Source organism: Anarrhichthys ocellatus, unplaced genomic scaffold (genome assembly GCF_004355925.1).
Source record: "Anarrhichthys ocellatus isolate YVR2014 unplaced genomic scaffold, GSC_Weel_1.0 scaffold24, whole genome shotgun sequence".
Lineage (NCBI taxonomy): Eukaryota > Metazoa > Chordata > Actinopteri > Perciformes > Anarhichadidae > Anarrhichthys > Anarrhichthys ocellatus.
The window spans coordinates 3,648,646-3,670,597 of NW_022280054.1; the positions used below are offsets into that span (position 1 = coordinate 3,648,646).

At 42.3% G+C, this 21,952-nt stretch overlaps 3 protein-coding genes across 4 annotated transcripts; 2 read left to right on the forward strand and 1 right to left on the reverse strand.

The window, feature by feature from the left end:
- Positions 1-10: 10 nt before the first annotated feature.
- Positions 11-2,705, forward strand: cryba1a (crystallin, beta A1a). Its single transcript, XM_031861083.1, has 6 exons — positions 11-88; positions 524-590; positions 760-878; positions 1,085-1,226; positions 1,483-1,625; positions 2,096-2,705. Exons 2-6 carry the CDS (start codon positions 552-554, stop codon positions 2,241-2,243), a joined length of 591 nt encoding a protein of 196 aa, XP_031716943.1. The 5' UTR covers positions 11-88; positions 524-551; the 3' UTR covers positions 2,244-2,705.
- A 1,318-nt stretch (positions 2,706-4,023) lies between these two features.
- Positions 4,024-21,536, forward strand: cpda (carboxypeptidase D, a). Its single transcript, XM_031860610.1, has 21 exons — positions 4,024-4,815; positions 5,920-6,167; positions 9,852-9,994; positions 10,176-10,345; positions 10,785-11,212; positions 11,355-11,546; positions 12,086-12,253; positions 12,504-12,613; positions 12,807-12,909; positions 13,261-13,403; positions 13,493-13,662; positions 13,758-14,060; positions 14,231-14,426; positions 14,600-14,735; positions 15,019-15,165; positions 15,275-15,373; positions 15,463-15,527; positions 15,674-15,805; positions 16,122-16,307; positions 18,283-18,385; positions 19,191-21,536. Exons 1-21 carry the CDS (start codon positions 4,172-4,174, stop codon positions 19,415-19,417), a joined length of 4,113 nt encoding a protein of 1,370 aa, XP_031716470.1. The 5' UTR covers positions 4,024-4,171; the 3' UTR covers positions 19,418-21,536.
- On the reverse strand, positions 16,119-17,829 carry LOC116390692 (uncharacterized protein C22orf31). 2 transcript variants are annotated; one of them, XM_031860616.1, is made up of 2 exons: positions 17,598-17,829; positions 16,119-17,330 (listed from the first exon to the last, which is right to left on the reverse strand). In XM_031860616.1, exons 1-2 carry the CDS (start codon positions 17,634-17,636, stop codon positions 16,917-16,919), a joined length of 453 nt encoding a protein of 150 aa, XP_031716476.1. In that variant the 5' UTR covers positions 17,637-17,829; the 3' UTR covers positions 16,119-16,916. The 2 variants fall into 2 exon arrangements, 1 of the variants encoding a protein (XP_031716476.1); XR_004213190.1 differs by lacking the exon at positions 16,119-17,330 and adding an exon at positions 17,371-17,456 and having other exon boundaries at positions 17,598-17,686.
- Positions 21,537-21,952: the final 416 nt, after the last annotated feature.

A 21,952-nucleotide genomic window follows, 5' to 3' on the forward strand; every position in this document is an offset into this window, starting at 1 on the left:
TAAATAGGTCCGTTTACTCTGGGGTCGGGACATCGTATTTGTGGAGCCCCCTGTGAGCACTGCACTGCTATTCTTTGGGGCCGGTCAGGTAAGCCCTCTATCTCAATCCATTCATCCTATAGACCTTTGCAGACCATTGTCACTTTATCTTTCTGTGTCTTTTGTCTTTGTTGTTTCTGCTGAGCCACATAAATGTATAGACTGAGGCCAGACATGCACATGCAAACACATACTGATCATACGGGAGAACAAACAGCATTGTGCCTACGACAACAGCTGCATCATCAAGTGTGAGCATATAGTCAGCTTCAAGAAAGGTTTCATACTTCTTTCATAGAGGTCAAGATTATTCCTACTGTATCAGACATGCAACACTCAAAGAATATGACTATACCTCCTACATAGACTATTGACAATAACTTAGCTCATGAAGTTTGTGTGGAGGAGGTGACAGGTTGTGTTTGAACTGTGTGATGTTTTCCTTAAGTTGTCTATATGATTCTCCCTTCTCTCGACACTGAAGGTGAATCAGCATTGAGACACACAGTAGCATGGCTTTGAACAATCCCAACCCACTGGGGCCATGGAAGGTGAGTGTCATGTCTTGCCATTGGTGCTTAATAACAAAAGCAGATTCACATTATTTTTTAAATTCATGCCTGGCCTGACGATGTCAATGATGATGTGCGTGTCTGTACACACGTCAGTGTGTGCATGTGGCATGTGCATACTACATGTATGCATTTGTGTCCTCTCCAGATCACAGTTTATGACCAGGAGAACTTCCAAGGGAAGCGTCTGGAGTTTACCTCAGCCTGCCAGAACATCATGGAGTGTGGCGTTGACAACATCCGCTCGCTGAAGGTGGAGTGTGGAGCGTAAGTCAAAACGAGGAGCTCTGCAGAATCTTTCACACATGAGGAAATTACCTTCAGTGAAAGAGATCTACCTGTGAAAACATTCACATTCAGCAACAGTAGAAATGTTCAGCAGATCCAATATCTGGTAATCAGTCTGTTTTTACCTAAGTGTCCTAATGGTCCTGCATGTTGTGTATATGTGTCTGTCTGCTTGCTGTGGACAGCTGGGCAGGATATGAACACTCCAGCTTCTGTGGACAGCAGTTTGTGTTGGAGAGAGGAGAGTATCCACACTGGGAGTCGTGGAGCGGCAGCAACGCCTACCACATTGAGAGGATGATGTCCTTCCGCCCCATCTGCGCTGCTGTGAGTTTAGGTCCCACTCCAAAGGCTTGTGTTTCCCCTCTATTTGACGTCTCATGTGTCTCCAGAAGATTCTGAATTAAAAAGCGTTAAGTTTGACAAATTGACCTGCTTGGTTTCTTGTGTGAAAAGCCTATGGATCCCAACAGCCTAAAAATAAACTATAGATAGATGCATAGATTATGGACTTCCCTCACAAATTAGATGAATAGGCCCATATAGTAAATAACTTGTCTTTTCTTGCATTACATGCACACAGAACCACAAGGAGTCCAAGATGGTGTTGTTCGAGAAGGAGAACTTCATGGGACGCCAGTGGGAGATAAACGACGACTACCCCTCTCTGCAGGCGATGGGCTGGGGCAACAACGAGATTGGATCTATGCAAGTTCAGAGCGGCACGTAAGTCTCTTCACAGGCTTCTGACTTGCTAATGCTGCCATTAACCAACATGCTGCATTTAAACTCACATGGCACAATACATGTTATAATAATACACTAACAATCTGCAGACACCTTAACCGCCACCTGATCCCAAAATGATGTATTCCATTATTTATTGCAAATTAATTTTGTCAGTTTATTTGTGATTATTTGTGTCTCAGCAATGCATGCATAAGGATAAACCTTTTGAGATGTATTTATTTTTTAAGGGCACTCATATTTCTGTGTAGATTATGCTGTATTGCTCTCTACATGTTATTATTTTAACTTTTTTTGAATGTAGTGAGCTGTCAATGACAAGAGGAAGCCCTGTTTTTAACTGCTGCCTTCTTCTCACATACTTTTGAAGTGTGGTTATCTTCAATCATTAATCACTGGTTTCATTTCCTCCTCTAAACATCCCTCCTCCCCCCTTCCTCCTTCTCCAGCTGGGTGTGCTACCAGTTTCCCGGTTACCGGGGCTACCAGTACATCATGGAGTGTGACCGTCATGGCGGCGAGTACAAACATTACAGAGAGTGGGGCTCCCATGCTCAGTCCTTCCAGGTGCAGTCGCTGCGTCGAATCCAGCAGTAAGACCTGCAGCCTCCTCTCTCAACCTCTCACTCTTTACCTCCTCTCCCCCCCCTCCCCCCTCCCTCCTCCTCCTCCTCCTCCTCCTCCTCCTTAACCCAGTCATTCCAAGCTTTATCCAGCTCTGTCAGACCTGACTGAACTAAGGCGTTGACACTTTGCTGGTGCTTCACAATCAAGATGTTTACCGCACTTTTGTTTTGTTCTGTTGTCAAATAAAAGTAAGGAGAAATTATGAAAAGAATTAAGGAAAGAAAAATAAATTGTCACTGAAGAGAAGCCCCTGACTGACGCCCCACTGAGGAGAGAAGAGGAGGAAGTTGAAGGGCGCATGGCGGCAGGGTGGTGATGTCACTCAGTCATTGCTCCTCATCTTTGTGGGTAAAGATGGTGTTACCAGTGATCAATAACAAAGGAATGGGCAACACAAAATAAACAGAAATACAAGAGTCTGCTGCTAATCTCCATGGTGCTCAGTTGTGATTTATTTTCATTCTCTGCTTTTGGAAAGTACATTTACACAAAAAGGGGGCTCACAAATCCACATGAAGCTTGTGCCAAAGTGGAGCAGTGTAAATTAGGATAATCCTTGTATTGCCTGTGTATAATAATTATAGTCTTACAGAAAATATGCAGTTGGTGATATGAACAATGCACACATACAGTAAACATCACCAACATTTTGTCAGTGATACTGGTTAATTACTGGAAATCATGAGCAAGAGTTTTTTTTGTGAGTGTGAATATCATCCTCTGATATCGTTGTAACAGAGGATTAATACTTTTAAAGCTTAAATCAACAACTCAAAGTATTTTCAAAATGCAAACAAGTTAGATGTAATGTGGTTGCTCCGCCCATACATAAGAAGCATTGTTACATGAGTTACTGATAACAGTTAATAGCATAACAGCATTGATAATAAAATCACTCATTAAAATTCATTTTCATTAAGATCTCTCGTGTTTGCTTAAGGAAAAGAGTGGTTAGAACACATTAAGTCAATAATCCTCAAATTGAGCCAAAACCCAGATCCCCTTAAGATAAATAGTTACAGAGCCTCTGCTCCATTGATAGCTAAAATATATTCGGTATAGAGTCTCTAAAGCTTAGAGAAACACTCCACATTCATCACATTTGTGTAATATTAGTGGATGGACATGGCTAACATAAGTTTGCCTGCAGGGTGAGGGTTCAACATAGTCAAGAATGAATAATACAACAGAAAATGGCTTGAAAATGTGTTGCCTGTGGCCGTTGAGCAAACATTAAACTTTTCAGGACTTTTGAGTCATATAAGAATCAGAATCAGAATCAGCTTTATTGGCCATGTATGTGTACGCATACATAGAATTTGACTCTGGTTTACACATTGCTCTCAACGTACAGTACATGGAATATACAAATAAACAAGAAAAATATAAAAACAAGGACATTAAAGACAACAAAGTAGAACAGAGAAACTCAGCATAAACATTTAACATTTAACTACTATGTACAATATAAATATAAATATACATCGAAGAATATATATGAACATAAAGAACAACAACAATGACAATGGACAATGGATTTGGGATGCATATATACGGCAACTCTGACACCCACATTAATACAAATTTACATCTATTTGGCAGTACATCTCTGGAAAATATACAGCCGCCAGCACTGTTACTTTACACGTTACATGTGTGAAATTGGGGCAAAAACGTAAAAAAAATAAAGTCGAACTCTTACGGTCGACCTTAAAACATTACGTCACCGTCACGCCCTGCCCCTCTGAGATGAGCGGAAGTAGATGGAAACAGCCAGGCCAGACCGTCTGACAGCAAAGAAACGCCTGTCGCTGCGGAGCCAAACTCTCCGGACCTGGTGTTGTTTTTTTCTTTGACTTGAAAGTCCGAATGGTGTAAAATTAGAGGACAACGTCAACATGGTGCACATTTCGGAGCATCTACCGTGCACGCCGAAACTCCGGGCGTCACTTTTCGCCTTTCTTCTCTTTTTTGTTGTCTCCCGTGGTGACGTCCCCCGGACACGAAGCGGCACCCCTTCGACGGAGGAAACGGTAGAAACTTACAACAAATATTACAATTATGTTGACATGACCGGGCGTTTGCAGTCCTTAGCTCAGAGATACCCTCACATAGCTAACCTGTCGAGCATAGGTCAGTCCGTTGAGGGACGGGAGCTCTGGGTGATGCGGATCACCAAGGACCCCACCAGAGACACACCGGGGAAACCTCAATTTAAATACGTCGGGAACATGCACGGGGACGAAACCGTGTCCAGGCAGGTGCTGGTGTACGTTGTAGAGTACCTGCTGACTAACTATGGAGAGGAATCGCGTGTTACTGAGCTGGTGGACACCACGGATATTTCCATCATGCCCAGCATGAACCCTGACGGCTTTGAGAGGTCCATAGAGGGAGACTGCGGTGGCAGCAGCGAGGGTCGAAACAATGCCCAAAATAAAGACCTCAATAGAAGCTTTCCTGACCAGTATGATGGGACCGGGGTCAATCCAGGGACCATCCCCGAGGTGATGGCTGTGATCAGATGGATCCAGGAGAACAAGTGAGTTACTCTCTTTCTTTGAAACACACCACAGTGCACACACCACGTAGTTCAGTTGTTGTGGGCCTTGTTGCCCAGAGGAATGACTTGAATAAACTTTATTGATCTCAAAACACTTTTTGGTCAATGCATATCTCACAGTGGAGGATTTGGAGAGTGAGAAACATTCCTATCAATGAGCAACTCTGTTCTTTGTCTAATTTATTAAGGCCTCAGGGGTTGTGTGACTCACTATGGAGTCCAGAACTACTGAACCGGGACACCATAACGGCACGGTGTGTAACACTGAGGTGCAAAAGAGATTTGTAGATTAGTCAATCGGCAGAAAATGAACTCGTAACTCTTTTCCTAAATGTTTGAGTCATGTTTCAAGCTAAACTGCAAAAGATGCAGTGGTTCCAGCTTCTTCAATGTGATGGATGTTCTTGTGTCCTTTTCTTGTTTTATACAGAGTATCTTTGGGCTCTGCAAAAAAAAAAAAAAAAAAAGAAGCAATTTCTCGACATCGCCCTGGCATCAGGAAATTGTGGTGGACATTTTTTCACCACTTTCTTACATTTTATTGACCAACTGACAATAATAGATTAATCCCCCCCCCAGAAAAAAAATACTAAGAGGCATCCTGAAAGCTGAAAATTGGGGTCAAGTACCAAATAAATAACGTCCAGGGACCTTCCATGTCCTACCTCCCTCGCTGTCTTTCCTTGTTTCCCCTCTGCTTTGATGCGATCAGCTATTTAATACATCTGGAAATGGATAAAACGTTAGTGGCGCAGCCCCAATTTTGAGAGCAGGAAACATGTTTGTCAATGAGTAACACATTTTCTCCTTAGTTCCCTTCTTAATCAGGACCTCAGTGTGGGACTCAAAATAAAGTCAGAAAGAACTGCTGTCCTGGGACGCCATAATAACATGGTGTGTGAGACTGAGGTTCACTTGGAAGACTAGAATATAAGCCGACATGTACACAAATATTCATCCAGAAGAAGATGCCTAGAATTTACTCCCAAGCATCTTCACACAACAGAATTCTTTCCTTGTCACTTTTTAGAGTTTGGAGGAGAAGACACACATGTGTCTAAAATTTTCCTTTCGTCTCTCAAGATTCGTGCTGTCAGGGAACCTGCATGGCGGCACCGTGGTTGCCAGCTACCCCTTTGACGACTCTGCCTCCCACCTGCGGCAGGGCTACTACAGCCAGTCAGAGGACGACGGCCTGTTTCGCCACTTGGCCCTGGTGTACTCCCAGAACCACCCTGGGATGAAGACCGGAGAGCCCAACTGTCCCGATGCCCTGGATGAAACATTTAATGATGGCATCACCAACGGGGCGCAGTGGTACGACGTTCCTGGTAAGAGGACTTTTCGTTGTTTTCAATGCCTAGTTTAGTGATGGAGAACAAATAACTGTAGATGAATCGTGCGAGGTACCACAAGCTCCGAAAACCGTGGCCAGTTGATTTTGTGTTGACCATCACGACTTAGAAATTCTGTCTGTACGGTGAGGATATCCAGCCGCAGACAGTTTAAAGTTGTTCTTTGATTAAAGAGCTGTTGTGGTAGAAGATGTTTTTTCCTGTCATTGTTCTCTCGTGTGCTTCAAGTGTTATATTTGTTGTGCACAGCAGGCAAGTAAAACTCTTTTGTAAAAAAAAAATAAATAAATAAAGAAAAAATTGTAATGACAGTCTATCCAGTGTTGCTGCTTATCTACACATCGGAGGGTGAAGAATGTCCCTTATCATTGTTGGTCAGTTTGCAGAATACAATATGTTGGTTCCCACAACTGATATGTACGAGCAACAACCGGTTTGAGGAGACTCAGGAATTTTTTTTTTGTGAAAAAAAAAAAATGGTATTTTTTGGAGTGGATTTGTTCAAAGTTACATTCAGAGATCAACTTAAAAAACTTGCTTTTTCAAAGCTTCTTAGAGGCAGTACCAGCATTTAATAAGCTAAAGAATCATACTCGTACTTCAGTCCTTGCTGCATTGAATAGTGTGGTCTGGTTTTTAGAATGCCTTCCTGCCAAAGCCAGTAACTCCTGAAAGTGTGAGAGTCGTAACAGGTTTGCCATGACGGCTCAGTCTGGGCATACTAAAGCCCACATATGTGTATCCCTGTCCTCTTTTAAGTGTCTTTAAATTGTAAGTTAGTAAGTAAATGCACATTGTGTTGTTTCCCGACCTGCTACAGTTCATTCGGGTTCAAAAAACGGTTCTGCTCTGTATTAACCGGGCAGAAACTTGATCAGCGTACTCTCTACTTTTGTTTGGTTGATTTTGTCCGGGGGGGTTGGCAGGTGGTGATGTGTATGCAACTTCAGGTTACCGCACTGCTTTTCCTGTTGAGATGTCCTTTGTGGTAGTCAATTTTAGGAAAGGATAGTGTGTCTTCCAATTGGGCATTTCACATGGATTAGCATGCATTCGCCCCAGTTTTCAACCATGTAGTATGAATGCACTTTTGAGACTGTTTGGGGGAAGTAATCAGGAGTAGTTATTATCTTTAAGACCTGCTCTAATGTAATTTACCAGATGTTGTGATGTAGGTAGATAAACTGACCCACAATTTAAAAGATTCCTAAAAAAAAACTAGTATTTGTTCACTTGCAGATCACTTTAACCTAGACAATGTCATTATATGTCGCACTATCCGTTTACCACCAGGACCTGGAGCTGTTAATCATTGCCAAACTTGAGCACACACTTTTAAACAGCACCAGGTTTGCTAATACTTATCAGGGTAAATATTGGCTTTAATTTTCATCAGAAAGGAAAAGCAGTGTGATTACTGAATGACGGTTTTAGCTGAAGATTACCTCTGCTACCTCTATGCTGTTCCTCATCTTAAATGGCCTGTATTCAGTCAGCTTCAGGTTGCAATAGGAGCCAGTCATGAAAGCTCTTAGCGGCAACAATATCAAGATGAAGATGGACAGCAAAAAGTGTAAAACACTTCAATAGACAGTGCTTTGATCCGTCTGGCATGTCGCATTGGACGAAATGTCACTGCTAAAACTGGGCTAATGACAGATGATGGAAACAGACACGGCATTGTGTGACATAATGAGTGGTCCAGGCAGAGAGCCAGGACCAGGAGATTGTTTTTGTGTGGGCAGTCGGGGCTTGAAATAATGATTCAGCATAACACGTTATCTTGACTCCTAATCTCTTGACACAGTTTGGCCTCTGAGGGCATTCGTTTCTTGAGCTGTATTGTGGTTCATGTAACCCTCTGCTCATAACTAGGACCTTCTGGTGTTGCTGGAAATATATAATGTTTGTTGTAAGTGTCTTGAAACAGCATAAAATGTTTTTCTGTGATTTGTTTAAAGCTCTAGGTTGTGAGACACATGTCACTATCTTTAGACATGACAGAGTATGAGGTCCAGAATATCATTTTACTGTATGGAAACGCATTGCTGTGATAATCTGATGTTCAGACCTCTGTCACTGTAACCTGCTGAAGGTCATATGACAGTACTACAGTTCTATTTTTCCTGCAGGATTATTATTATAACATAGTTTATTGCGTTGTATCTCTGAACCCTTAAAGTCATCCTGCTTTTTAAACATCCCTATGCCCTACACGGCAAGTTCAGCTACCAGCTCTGACTTTGGCTCCATTGTCTCGCCGGTGGTTTCCTTCCAATTCCAGGGTGTGTCCCTGGATCCGGTACATAGACAGGATATTTAAGGCTGAGTCTGTCATAGTGTGTCTGTGTGTTTGTCAGACTATGTTAGCAGCTATGGGAGGTGTTTACTTTAAGTAAATGGTACCTGATCCGTATGAACAAAGTACTTGCAGTAACTTGGCTCAGGACGACGCCTAACATCCTGTGACCGGACAAAAGGGTTTGTATTGTTTGTCATGGTGGATTGTCACAGCTGGATTTAGATCCAGTGTTATTTGCTCATCATTAACAGGTGAGATTTTTTTCAAAGGGTACATTTTGTTTGGCTGACAAAGCAATCTGCTGCCACCACAAGAGGTAAAACCTCTGATGAATTACCCCAACGCACTTCTACACACTATCACGTTCAAAATAAGCTCAGAGGGCATGGTCACTGTTGTCTAGTGTCACTGTTCGTATCCACCAGTTTGGTGGAACGCGTCTCAGAGCTCTTCATTTCTTCTTAAGTTGCCCTTTACAGTGTCCAGTGAATGAGCTGGCAGCCAGTCACCCTCGCGCTGACCAGCTGCTGTTTGACCGGGGACGACTTGGAGGAATCTGTGATTGTGGTGTATTTTGGTACGCCTGCTCTCAGAGCCAAGCCGTATACCACATTACAGCCTGCAGCTGTTCTCCACAGTTGTATGGGATGCATTGTCATTTTCTTTACTGCAAGATCTCCAAGTTGATATGACACATAAAAAAATGTGCAGAAGTATGAATTTCTTGCAATGGTTGTTCAGTGATGGTGCAGTACATTAGAAATAGAGATTTAACGAAATAGGTTTCAAGAAGCACTGACTAAAGCATGTAAAACTGTGGTGTACTATAGAGTATTGTAAAGTCATGAGGTTGTGTATTTAAGGTGTTTTGTCAAATACATGTCATTGTTGTGCATCACAGATAGTTAAAGGCCATTGTTTCCTGGTTGATGGCTTCCTTACTCTGACTGGTGGGAGGCTGGTTGCTTTGCTAGAGTTATTTGTTAGCATTTGAGCCCTATTACAAAGGGTCAGTGATTCACTGGGTTCCTGCAGCCACCCAGCAGGCGGTCTTGGCAACCGTCCAGCCAGGGAGTCTCTGGCTGCCTGCTGTCGCTGCGGTGGGCTGGCCAGTGGGCCCTCCTCTTCGTCTCTCTGTTTGCCGAACCGCAGACGCCACGGCATGTTGACACATTAAACGCTATCTGTAAACTCGAAGAGATGAAGATGGGGTCAAATTAGGATTAAGATTTTACTTTACGTTTACATGTTCATTTCTGGTTTTAGACACATTCTTCTCTATTATATAACATATGACTGAATGTGCTGGTTCCATTTCTAGCCTAATTTCTTCATTACATTTCTGGCTTGTTGTCTAGGTGGGATGCAGGACTACAACTACCTGCATGGTAACTGTCTGGAAATCACCATGGAGTTGAGCTGCTGCAAATATCCTCCTGCTGCTGAGCTCCATAAGGAATGGGATCTGAACAGGGAATCCCTACTAGCCTACATAGAAACGGTAGATCTCATAACTAAGAAAAGGAGTAACGATACGTCAGCATTCATAATAATGTTACCTTCTTTTTTTGTGTTTATTTAAAAGGACAATGCCACAATCTAACCCTGTCTGATACCGTTACCATACCATTTCTCCAGTTTAGCCGGATACCCTTGGTATTTACAATATCACTGTCTTCCAGGTTCACATAGGTGTCCATGGTTATGTGAAAAGGGCCGTCAATGGTGCTGCCCTCGCCAATGTCAGCATTGTGGTGGCAAGCAATCGCCATAACCTGACCACAGGAAAACATGGGGACTACTACCGCCTTCTACTTCCAGGAACATACAACATCACAGCTGTGGCCCCGGGGTGAGTAACACCATTGAATCTTCCTTCGCATAGCAGGTTGTTAAAAAATAGAGTTGCATTATAATTAATTGTCAGGTTTCAAATATCATTGCAATGACTGATCACAGCACAGAGAGCGGTACATTCATCGCTGTTTGTTGCCAAATCCCACAGCAAAATTGGTAATCTGGCTCTTACAGATTATTAAAAAAGTGAAGGGCAGCGTCAATGTCCCAGCCAGATTTACCCACAAGTGCTGCATTCCTCTTTAGAGTTCCAGAGTAATTCTCTTTCTGAAGAACAATATATGTCACAGGTCATTGGAAGTCATTGGTGAACAACTTCCTGGTAGAGAGAAGAAAAGAAAATGTTGTTGCTGTGTCATCTAATTTTGGTACTTCCTGGTATCTTTAAGGTGGAGTAGAAGTTCTCAAGCACGCATTGTTTTTTCTGTACACAGGTACACACCAATGACAGTCCACAGTGTTGTGGTCGTGGAGGGCAAAGCCACACAACTTAACTTTACCTTGGCACCTGTGGTCAACGAGGGCCCAGGTGGCATCACTGTGACTACATACGCCATTCCATCCACCAATGATCCAAACCTCCCCACCATCACCACCACTACCGACTCTTCTGACTCCACCCAGACCCGGTTGGTTCCTGAAGCAACGAGCAACAGCAACCCACCTATACTTCCACCCAAACATCAGCCCATCCAGCCTCAGGAGTTTCGTCACCACAGCTACGCAGACATGGAGCTGTTCTTGCGCAAGTACAGCAGCGAGTTCCCCTCTATTGCCCATCTTTACAGCATCGGCCGCTCCGTGGAAGACCGTGAGCTCTACGTGATGGTTATCTCAGACAACCCCACTGTCCATGAGCATGGTATGTCTTAGATGGGTTGATTAAAGGAGTTTTTATTCACGCGTCATGGAGAATGTTTCCTCAAAATGTGATGTGTGCATTCCATTATGTTAATGCTATTTATTAATACAAATGTTTACTCTTTTTTTTGTTTCGATGTCAGGTGAGCCAGAGTTTAAGTATGTAGCCAACATGCACGGTAATGAAGTGGTGGGCCGAGAGTTATTGCTCAACCTCATTGAGTACCTGTGCCGTAACTACGGTACTGACCCGGAGGTCACTCAGTTGATCAACAATACCCGCATCCACATCATGCCTTCAATGAACCCCGACGGATATGAGGTAGCCACTGAAGGTAAGGGACACAATAACGTAACACTATCTGCACAGTATGGAATTAAGACTAGTAACATTATCTTAGTATACAGGCCACACAGGTGTCCGTTACATTTCTTTGGATACATGAGCAAAGATGTAACATGACTGGTTTTGAACAGTAATTTGATCAGTTGACTAACATTCCTTGAGTGTATATTGCTATACTGAGAGGTACACAGAGCATTATTTTGTCACATATAAGCTGTTCTTTTCATTTCCTTTGCGAAGTAGTCTATCCTTGCATATTATCTCCTTACATACTGCATCTGCTGGTTTAAATGGCTTTAGTTGCACCAGCTTGCTTCTGTGAACATTTTTAAAGAATGGGGAAATTTCCAAAAGCACTTCCTCTGTCTGCCAGTGTCTTTTTGCTGACAGCTGCTGCTGGTGTGTAACAGGAAGTATCGGGGAGGTGGAGCTGAGGTTGTGTACATATCTCATCAGCCGGAACATGCTGTGGTTGCAGATAAGGAAACATGTAGGTAACTCACAGCTAGTCATTGTTTTCTCTCACAGGGGATATAGCTGGTTACAAAGGGCGCAACAACAGCAACGACTTTGACCTGAACCGCAACTTCCCAGACCAGTTTTTTACCATCAAAGAGCCCAGACAGCCAGAAACTATAGCTGTGATGAACTGGATGAAGAGCATCCCCTTCACGCTGTCAGCCAACCTGCATGGAGGTACGGTCTCATTTTGAACTTTAGTGCCAAAGATTGCAGATTTCACACTGAATTGGATTTTAAAGCTACTTCAATAAACCTAATGGATTACTGCTATCATTTTAAGTTTTGCCTTTGAATCCACATTTAAGTCTAGATATTAGGCTACATTGTGAAAGGTAAACAAATTATGCATAGCAAGTATATTTCAACCACAGATGTAATTGTTTTTTTCACTAGTTTGTCTAATGTTTGTGCTGTGGAATATTAGGCTCCCTGGTCGTCAACTACCCCTATGATGATGACAAAGAGGGGATAACAAAGTACAGCCAGGCGCCTGATGATAAAGTCTTTCAGCAGATGTCCAGAGCCTACTCACAGGTAACTGGACACTCTTGCCGACTGGATCTGTTTCAGGCTGGGATAATTATGTGTGCATGTGGTTTCATGTTATAATTGACATAGAGAGGCCGCTGGCTTTTTGTGACATCTGTGGAAAGACGAGGTTTGAAGACCTGACCACAACAGTACTCATTGTTGTTTTTTCTTGTGTGTGTGTGTGATGCGCGTGCAGGAGAATCCTTTGATGCACAGTGGACACACTTGTGAGAACCTGTACCGTGGGGAATATTTTAAGGATGGCATCACCAATGGTGCCGTCTGGTACAATGTTGCAGGTAAGCCTAAATCCACCATAACGCCATGATTGCTCGCCACATTCATTGTTTTAATTTTGCCCACACCTCTTTGGCCAATTCGGACTTCTCTTTTATTATGTTTTATTTACTAGTTTAGTCAGTCGGTTTGTCTGCAAAAGGGGTATTTAGTAAAAGTAAATTAAGCTACTGTAGTTGTAGACTAAAGTGTTATTGATTCTTCAACAATGGACACAATATTGTAATTTCATGGTGGATATTAAAAGTAAGTCTGCCACATTTTGACTATGCCTGTTGGCAGTTCAGGGTATTTGACTAACACCACTGTGTGTTGAAATGGAATTTGAAGTTAAAGGAGCACTTTTTCTTTAGGTGGCATGCAGGACTGGAACTACGTCAACACCAACTGTTTTGAGGTGACCATTGAGCTAGGCTGTGTGAAGTACCCCGTGGGCATAGAATTGCCAAAATACTGGGAACAAAACCGACGGGCCTTGCTTCAGTTTATACACCAGGTAGTAAACTCTTAACATTCCCCTGAGCTTTCTCCCTACATACTCTATTTTGCATCTACTCATGTTAATATGGTAATGTGTCTCCGTAGGTTCACAGTGGAGTAAAAGGCACAGTCTCTGACACTAGGGATGGCACAGGAATTCCCAATGCCACCATTAGTGTGGAGCAGATAGACCACAATATCACCACAGCTCTCACTGGAGACTACTGGAGGCTGCTGGTCCCTGGGACTTACTCTATCACTGCCTCCGCTCATTGGTAAGATTTGGTTTCCCAAACGGAGAATTCTCTACATATTTCTGTGCTGTTATGTCCCCTGATTTTCACTGCTATTAACTTTTTCTGTTGTCCAGGTATAAACCTGTGAGGACCTACGCCACAGTCTCAAAGGATCATGTAGAGTTGGTGGATTTCAGACTGACGCGTATTCACTCAGACCCTAATGGCCAGTCTCCCAAGGGCCCCCAACCTACACAGAACCCATCTGAGAAGGCATTCCAGAGCTTAATCAAGGACCTCTCTCTGGGCCAGGGTTTGGAGCAGTTGGTCAGGAGCACGGCCACGGAGAACAGCTTCCGCTACAGACGCTACAAAGAGCTCTCTGGCTTCGTGAGAGGCCTCACACTTAACTTTCCCAAAATAACATCTTTACACAGGTATTTGAACCAGCCAGTGTCATCTCCACTTAATGATACATAACTGTTTGACATCATACCTCTATATCTCTCATCCTCTGTGTGCCACAAGTCAATACTGTCCAGAACTACTTACAACTTAAGTTATTTCTAATGATAATATATTCTGGTTTCTTCTCTTGTGTGTCCAGTTTAGGCCAAAGTGTAGAGTTTCGAACCATTTGGGCTTTGGAAATCTCCAACAGACCAGGGGAAGCTGAACCTTCTGAGCCCAAGATCCGCTTGGTAGCTGGGATCCATGGCAATGCCCCTGTGGGCACAGAACTGCTGCTGGAGTTTGCTGCCCTCCTGTGTATCAACTATGGCAAAAACCCAGTCATCACCAGGGTGAGTTTTGGAGGGTCTCAGGAAATATTGTACATTGATAGCCTGGAATTAAACTTATTTAAAACCTTTCATATCTGCGATTGGGTTCAGTTTGTACCGTTACCGGTCCCAGTAAATATAGTATAAGATTCAGCCATGTCTGTATTTGTTCATTCTCTGTTTCCCTTCCATAGCTGATCAATGAGACCCGGATTGTCATCGTGCCTTCTATCAACCCAGATGGACGAGAACAGGCTATTGAGAAGCAGTGCACCTCCATCCAGGGCTTGAACAATGCTCGTGGCAAAGATCTGGACACAGATTTCTTTGGTCAGTTGTGTGTGTGTGTGTGTGTGTGTGTGTGTGTGTGTGTGTGTGTGTGTGTGTGTGTGTGTGTGTGTGTGTGTGTGTGTGTGTGCAATTGAATTGAGATACAAAGATAAAAGAAAAAAAATATTGAATCAATTAATTCACACTGCAATTGTGAAAGATTTGTGGTGAATGTCACAAATGGATGTCATTGCACTTTCTACATACACTTGCCATAAAACGCTAAGTTTGCTCTAACATTTCCTGTCCACCATCTGTTTTCCTCCTTTTTTTTTTTTTTTAGGCAATGCGTCACAGCGTGTGGTGGAGGCCCAACCAGAGACCAGAGCCATGATGGACTTGATTCTAGACAAGACCTACACTCTGTCTGTTGCTCTTGATGGAGGCTCCCTTGTTGCTACCTACCCTTATGACAAGCCTGTCCAGCCTGGTAGGTTTCTTCACAGCTTACAATTTGCAAAGAGTACGACAAACAATGCGCCATCTCATCACTGATTGCTGTTTGGCCTTGTGGTTTTATGTACTTTTTTTTTTTTCAGTTGAAAATGAGGGCACATTGAAGTACTTGGCAAGTGTTTACGCCAACAACCATCCTAAGATGCACCTCGGGAACACTGGATGTTCAAATAATGGGCAGAGTATGTAATTTAAGTGCCAAGAATAAACCCCGTTGTCTTGTTGGTATTGAATCGCTATTAATACCTAACGGAACTTCTCTGTGACTCAGTGGGCAACATCCCAGATGGAGTTATGAGGGCAGCAGAGAGACAAAGTCACATGGGGAGCATGAAGGTAAGTCTCTCCACTACAGTGTCTGTGATTGCAGTTAAGTTGGCGTCCATGCTGCCACTACATAGTATTTCATAAAGCAAAGCCAGAAATGGGCTTCTGCCCCAATAATGTCTCATTTGTTCTCTTGTGTATTCGTGTCCTACCAGGACTTCAGCATGGACTTTGGTCACTGTCCAGAGATCACCGTGTATAGCGGCTGCTGTTTGTTTCCTCCTGCTGAGCAGCTGCCCACACTCTGGGCTGAGAACAAGAAGGCCCTCCTAAGCATGCTGGTGGAGGTATGATGCCAGATGTAATCAGCACAACATGGAGTTTGTTTAATGGACTTGTTTTTCATTGCGACGTGAATATATAATATGAACTGTATGACCTGTTTACCTTTGTAACCGATTTTTAAATGAGATATTTTCAAAAAGTAATGTAGCAGTATGGAAACTTAAAACAGTGAGTGCTCTAGCTTTAAAAAAAAAAAAAAAAAAAAAAAAAAAGAAGAAAGGAAGTGTTTTCATGACATATCTAACATATATTGTTCTGAAATTAAGGATTTAAGATTTTTACAGCCTTTAATTTACCCTCCATTTCTACCCCACCCAGGTCCATAAAGGGGTGCGTGGCGTGGTGCGGGACAAGAGTGGAAAGCCTATTGTTGGGGCGATCATTGTACTGAACGGGGGAGTGAGAGTCTTTACTGCAGAGGGCGGCTACTTTCATGCTCTGCTGGCTCCTGGCAACCACAACATTGAAGCCGTTGCTGATGGCTACCAACAACAACGTCAAGAGGTACACAGTTGTATTCATACCATGTATTATACCGTCAAGGGATGTACTAGCCTTTAGGATGACGGGACAACACTTTACAACAAGTAAATCAAAGTAGAGCGTCTAATTATTCTTTTCCATTATGATCACTTGAAATGCATACGAAAGATGTGATGAGCCTTTAAAAATGTTTACATTATTATACATGACAATTTTGAAGATGAGCCTTGAATGTGGATGATAATTAAAGTAGAAGAAGAGACTTACAATCTCTGGTTTTCAGCATGATTTTTATGCTCGAGTCTTTGAAAGCAGTTGTGCATCAGTTGCAACCACATGTGACCTGTTGAACAGGCGGTGATCATACACAAACAGTACAAACTAATGATTTGGTGTATTGAGCACTTAGGCAGATACAAACCCAAATGCAGCATTCATTTTGGCTTCGTAGGTATTGCATAATTGTGTTTTTTTTTTTTTTTAAACTGTGAGAAATATTATTTATTTTCAGTAAACATTTGAAATATAAATCCAGCTGCTACTTTACATTTCAAGGAAAATGAAAACTGTATCAAGAGACAAATAATAATAAATAGTACACTCGTATCATAGAAGGTTAGTGAGAGGATATTATTGTGGTTCCCCATTTCTGTCTATATCTATGAAAGGTGTCGGGCGGAGCACACAAAATCTCTCCATCAGCTCCAGCTTTCCATTTGACTGCTCTGAAATTTGCAGCGTGGGGTAGGCCAGCTCTTCAAACAGATGTTCCTTAATGTTTCTGCCCAGCTTCAGACTGTAGGCTGCAAGCTTCCCGCAAGGCCTTAAGAGCAGGGGATCCACCACTGAATGATACGTCTGCTGGTACTCTGGTACTGTGAAGCCGTGAATCATCAGAGGTCCCGGCTGGCGAGTTGACAAGCTGCCGGAGGTCCTCTCTTCAGTAGTGAGGGCTCCATCGCTGCCGGGCAGTTTGAGATCCGGAAGAACGGCAGCGTTCCTTTTATACTTGTCATCCAGGGGTTTCTGGGGGTCTGCTTCGCTCTGCTCACACAAAAGGTCCAAATCGTAACTCGTGGCCAACATGTATTTCCTCTCTTTAATAGTCTCCCCATATTTCTTAGGACATCGAATACTCCGCCGTAGACCATAGGGACGCATTTCATTCCTCTGGAAATTAAAGTGACATTAGTTTCAGTGGATTCAGTTCCTCTGTTGGCTATTCTGTGTCATACTGTCCATAAAACTACCAGCGACCCATGTTGATAATTAAAAACAAGGAGAGAAATTAGGATAAAGAGGTGCACTTACTCTTTGCCAACAACTCTTGGCTGCGTGTTCAGGCCACATTACTGAATCAGGTCTGAAACCACATGGTTTGAAATCCTTTTGGTCTAGTTTCCCCCATTTTTTTTTTTAACTGCACTTGAACAATGGCGCTGAAAAAATAAGAGACACTTGGTATGGAGAAAAGTCAAGCAAGTTACAGAAAGAGATTCCAGTGATTTACCTCTCAGGAAATAGCCGTTTAATTTAGGATTTAGATGAGCCAGCACTCAAATCCTTTTTTAGACATTCAACACAACCTGCACCAGATTATACTAAGCAGTCACACCTGTAAGGGAGGCTTGCTGATTAGGTAATTAACAACCACACTTAAGTAGGGAGCTTTGGCAGACAGCTAAATGGCTTCCACCTCGATTTAGAGAAACGGACCGAATGGATGAGATGATTCTGTTTATGATGTGGTAGAGCTTGATGTTGTCTTCATGTTGCATTTTGAGTGACGTCAAAAGGTTAGCTAAGAAGATAAGTTTAGCAAAGCAGTTTATATTCAGCGGCTACCACACAAAACAAACAAGTAACTTGATTCTGATGTTTCAGTTTTCTGATGTTTCAGTTTCTGTTTTACTGTAAATCATCTCAGCATTGATGGAATGTGACGGTGTTTCAGGAAGGTTCAGAGGCCTACTGAATGATTTGTGCTGTGTTGCAGGTGGTGGTGTCTTCCTATGAAGCTGCTAGCTCCATCATCATTGTGTTTGACATGGACAACAGCATCTTTGGCCTGCCCAGAGAGTTTGTGGTGGCCAGTGCAGGTAAGCATGTCTATAAAAAGGACTTTAGAAACCAGTGTTGACTATATGCATGATGTGATCGGCCCACATAATGATGCAAATCTTGCTAGTGATACGTCTCAAAATTAAACAAATGTGATTTGTGAAAATTTGAACTGATGCCACTCACTGCTTTTAAATCTAAAATGAAAGAAATAGAGGCAGGTTCCCAAAAATGTCAATGTTTTTTAAATTAACTCGGTTAAGTCACTGTCTCAACTTTTAATTTCTTTTAACTTGTCTTGTTCTGTGTTTTCTGTCTGTAACTATGTATTTCTTCTGTTGCTGCCTCTCTTGGCCAGGTCTCCCTTGAAAAAGAGATTTTTAATCTCAATGGGACTTCACCTGGTTAAATAAAGGTTAAATAAAAAATCTCCCCCATAAGTGTTTTTTGACTACATCTAGTTTGTTAGTCTTGTGATCTTTGACACACGCACGCGCGCGCGCACACACACACACACACACACACGATTTCCTTTGTTTTAACTGCTGTTGAAGTACACAATTCCTCTCTTTTTCAGTGTTTTTATGAGCAGTTGGAACCAAGACTCCTAACTAGTTTTCACGAAGGAATTTTCTTCGTCGACACTGTATTCAGTGTCTTCTCGCATGACCTTTGTCATAGACACTTATGGAGGACAGTCCTATGTTTAGTGTGCTTAATCATCAAAACAAAAATCTCATTATTCAAGTGTTGTGTGATAGTATTTAAATGGTCTCTTGGCTAGAAACGGTGTGCGCATGCAAGCAGACGTGCTGAGTTGCACGTTTCTTTTCTTCCTTGCAGCAGCCTCCATGACGGCGTTAGTGGTGACGGCGTGCATCATCTGGTGTGTGTGTGCCGCCAAGTCTAACCGTCAAAAAGATGGCTTCCACCGCTTGCGACAGCACCGAGACGACTACGACGATGAGATCCGGCTCACCTCCATGGGCTCCAAGAAGTCGCTGCTTGCCAATGAGTTTCAGGACGAGAGTGAAAGCGACGAGGAGACACTGTATGACAACAAAATCTGAGGACCATTGCACGAATTTGGGTGTTGGCTCAGTGTTTTTTATTTTGATCTCTCCCTTAAATTTACCCAACAAGGAACAGTTTGAACTCTAGACAGCGTCTCTGTCTCTCTTTTTATGACGGAAATACAAGAGCGATAAAGACTCTTTTGTTCCGTTATAACAACAAGGACTCACTCCCAGTCACTCGGTTATTAGTGCTACTAAATTATTTCTTTAAGAGCATCCTGCTGGCGTCTGGACTGAAAGGCTTGCTCCATCTCTACCTGACTGGATCAGGAGAAATAGACAAAGAGAAGGCGATAAAAGAGGGAGAGAAGTAAACGTTTGATCCACTGTGGCCCTCATCCATCATTAAAGCAGGTTTTGAGTTCCACCGCTTTTTCATTTCTGAGCCACGCAATAGTGCTCTTATAGATCACCACCTGTCCTGCCTGGCTGAGGGGTTCCAGCTGATAAGTCCTAATTCACTCTATTTTTTTTTTATAGAGGATGATCAATGAAGTCTGAATGGAAGTGCTTAATTTCACACAATCTCCCATCTGATACCATGCATTCATTTCAAATACAGCTTTGAGCAGGGAAATTATACGTTTCTTCTATCCGAGACAGCATTGCTACATTGAAGTGTCCGAGCCTTTGGGAGACTGAATCCAACACTGTGCCTTGGCTTCTATATAAAGTTTACAGTCCGGTCGGGCTGAAGTATGTGACGCGAAGCAGCAACATAGTGAATAGATAATATTTGATCCCTCCTATACTCAGGTGGTAGGAAAAGAGAGAACTTATGATTTAAAGGACTGCTGAATTGTCAGTGTTGCACTGTTTCTGCACAGGTGACTCAAGGCTGTCCGGTCTTGGTTCAGTAGTTTTGTATTTTCCCAGTGAGTCAATGTTGTGGCCACGATCAATCCTCATCATGGGAGTGAGCTTCTCAAAAGCTTCTGAGCTTCAGGGGGAATCTGTTACCAATGAAATGCTTGAATGAAACCCTCCCCAGTGAGTGCGGGGTGCTCTGATGTATGCGTTGAGGTCACTTGCACTAAATGGAAAGCAAGGATTGTCCCATATCATTGGCCAAAAACAGAGTTTTTATATGTAATCATAAAAAATAATGTATTTGTTGTTTTCCCCTTTTTGTGTTTATTGTAGGTTAATTTCAAACTGTCTACATGGAGAGTTGAGTGTGTGCCCTGTTTTTATCAAGGATGTGCATTCTCACCATGTCTCATAAAAAGAAATATCAATTATGTTTTCTTTTCATTGTGTTCGTGTTTATTCTCCCACTAAACAATACATTGGAGAGCAAACATCTCCTAGGTTGTCTTTCTATTACTGATCACTGTCAATGAATCAACGTCGGAGCCATCCAGCTACACGAAGAAAACAAGGATAAAGAGAACATTATAGTCCGGTGCTAAATAATACAGTAATTTGCCATTTCTCTTGTCTGTTAAAGAAGCTCATTTCTCATTGGATGACAATGTTTAATTGGGGTATATCGACAAATCTAGGGAGCAGGTTTGTGTTGGTAATCTTGTCCAACATGCAGATTTAACTAGAAGCATCTCCTGGTGAATTTGAATTGAAATATCAAAACAATCCAAATGTAGTTTTCTTTGCATCAGAAATCTGTGTAAATATTTCTGTCTAATTAAAACTGATGCACTGGATCATTAAAATAAGGTGGCTCCTGGGAACGCCGTGCATGTTTCTCATCACAATTTTTGAAGTAATAGACTCTTCTTCACGAAAGAATTTGCCTCGATTTCCAATTGCTTCGAGGGGAGATTCTTTTCCTTTTTATCAAATGCAGCGGTCATCAGTAAAAAAAATTGTCTGCGTAGAGAGACAGTTTTGTACATAATTTTTCTTTCTTATACTGTGTCTGTGGATGCGTGTGTATGAATTTTGAAAGTTGAGTGTGTGTTGGGGTCACAGTGTTGGTGTGAAGATTTTATATGAACTGGAATCAACTGTACATAATGTTTGACAAATGAGAATGGAAAAATAAATGCAATTCATGTTAACCATTAATTTACACAAAACATCCCAATAAAAACCTCTGTGTGATCATGACATGCTAACAATGCACAACAACTCATAAAACCATTGAATGAAACACTTCTGAACCTCTCTTTTCTTTAGCATTGTGCTATTTCTAATAATTGGGGAGATTGGAGGACACTGTGGCTCATCGGGTCAATCGGGTCGTCATTTAATTGCAGGCAGGGGTTGGTGATTCGATCGCTTGCTCCTTTCTACATGTCAAAGTGTCCTTGAGCAAGACACTGAAACCAAAATTTCCCCTGATGGCTAATGTGTGAATATATACCTGTACATGTGTGAGTGAAAGTAAAGTGAATTGTGTGGTATGAAGGTTGAGAAATGCTATGAAAATGCAGATAATTTTCCAACATAGGGGGACTACAATCAGAGTGACATTATGAAATCTTGATATTGTAAGTGTTTTATTACAGCGAGAAAGAAGGAGGCCATACTGGGAACGTGTGATGCATTGAATCAAAATTGCACAAG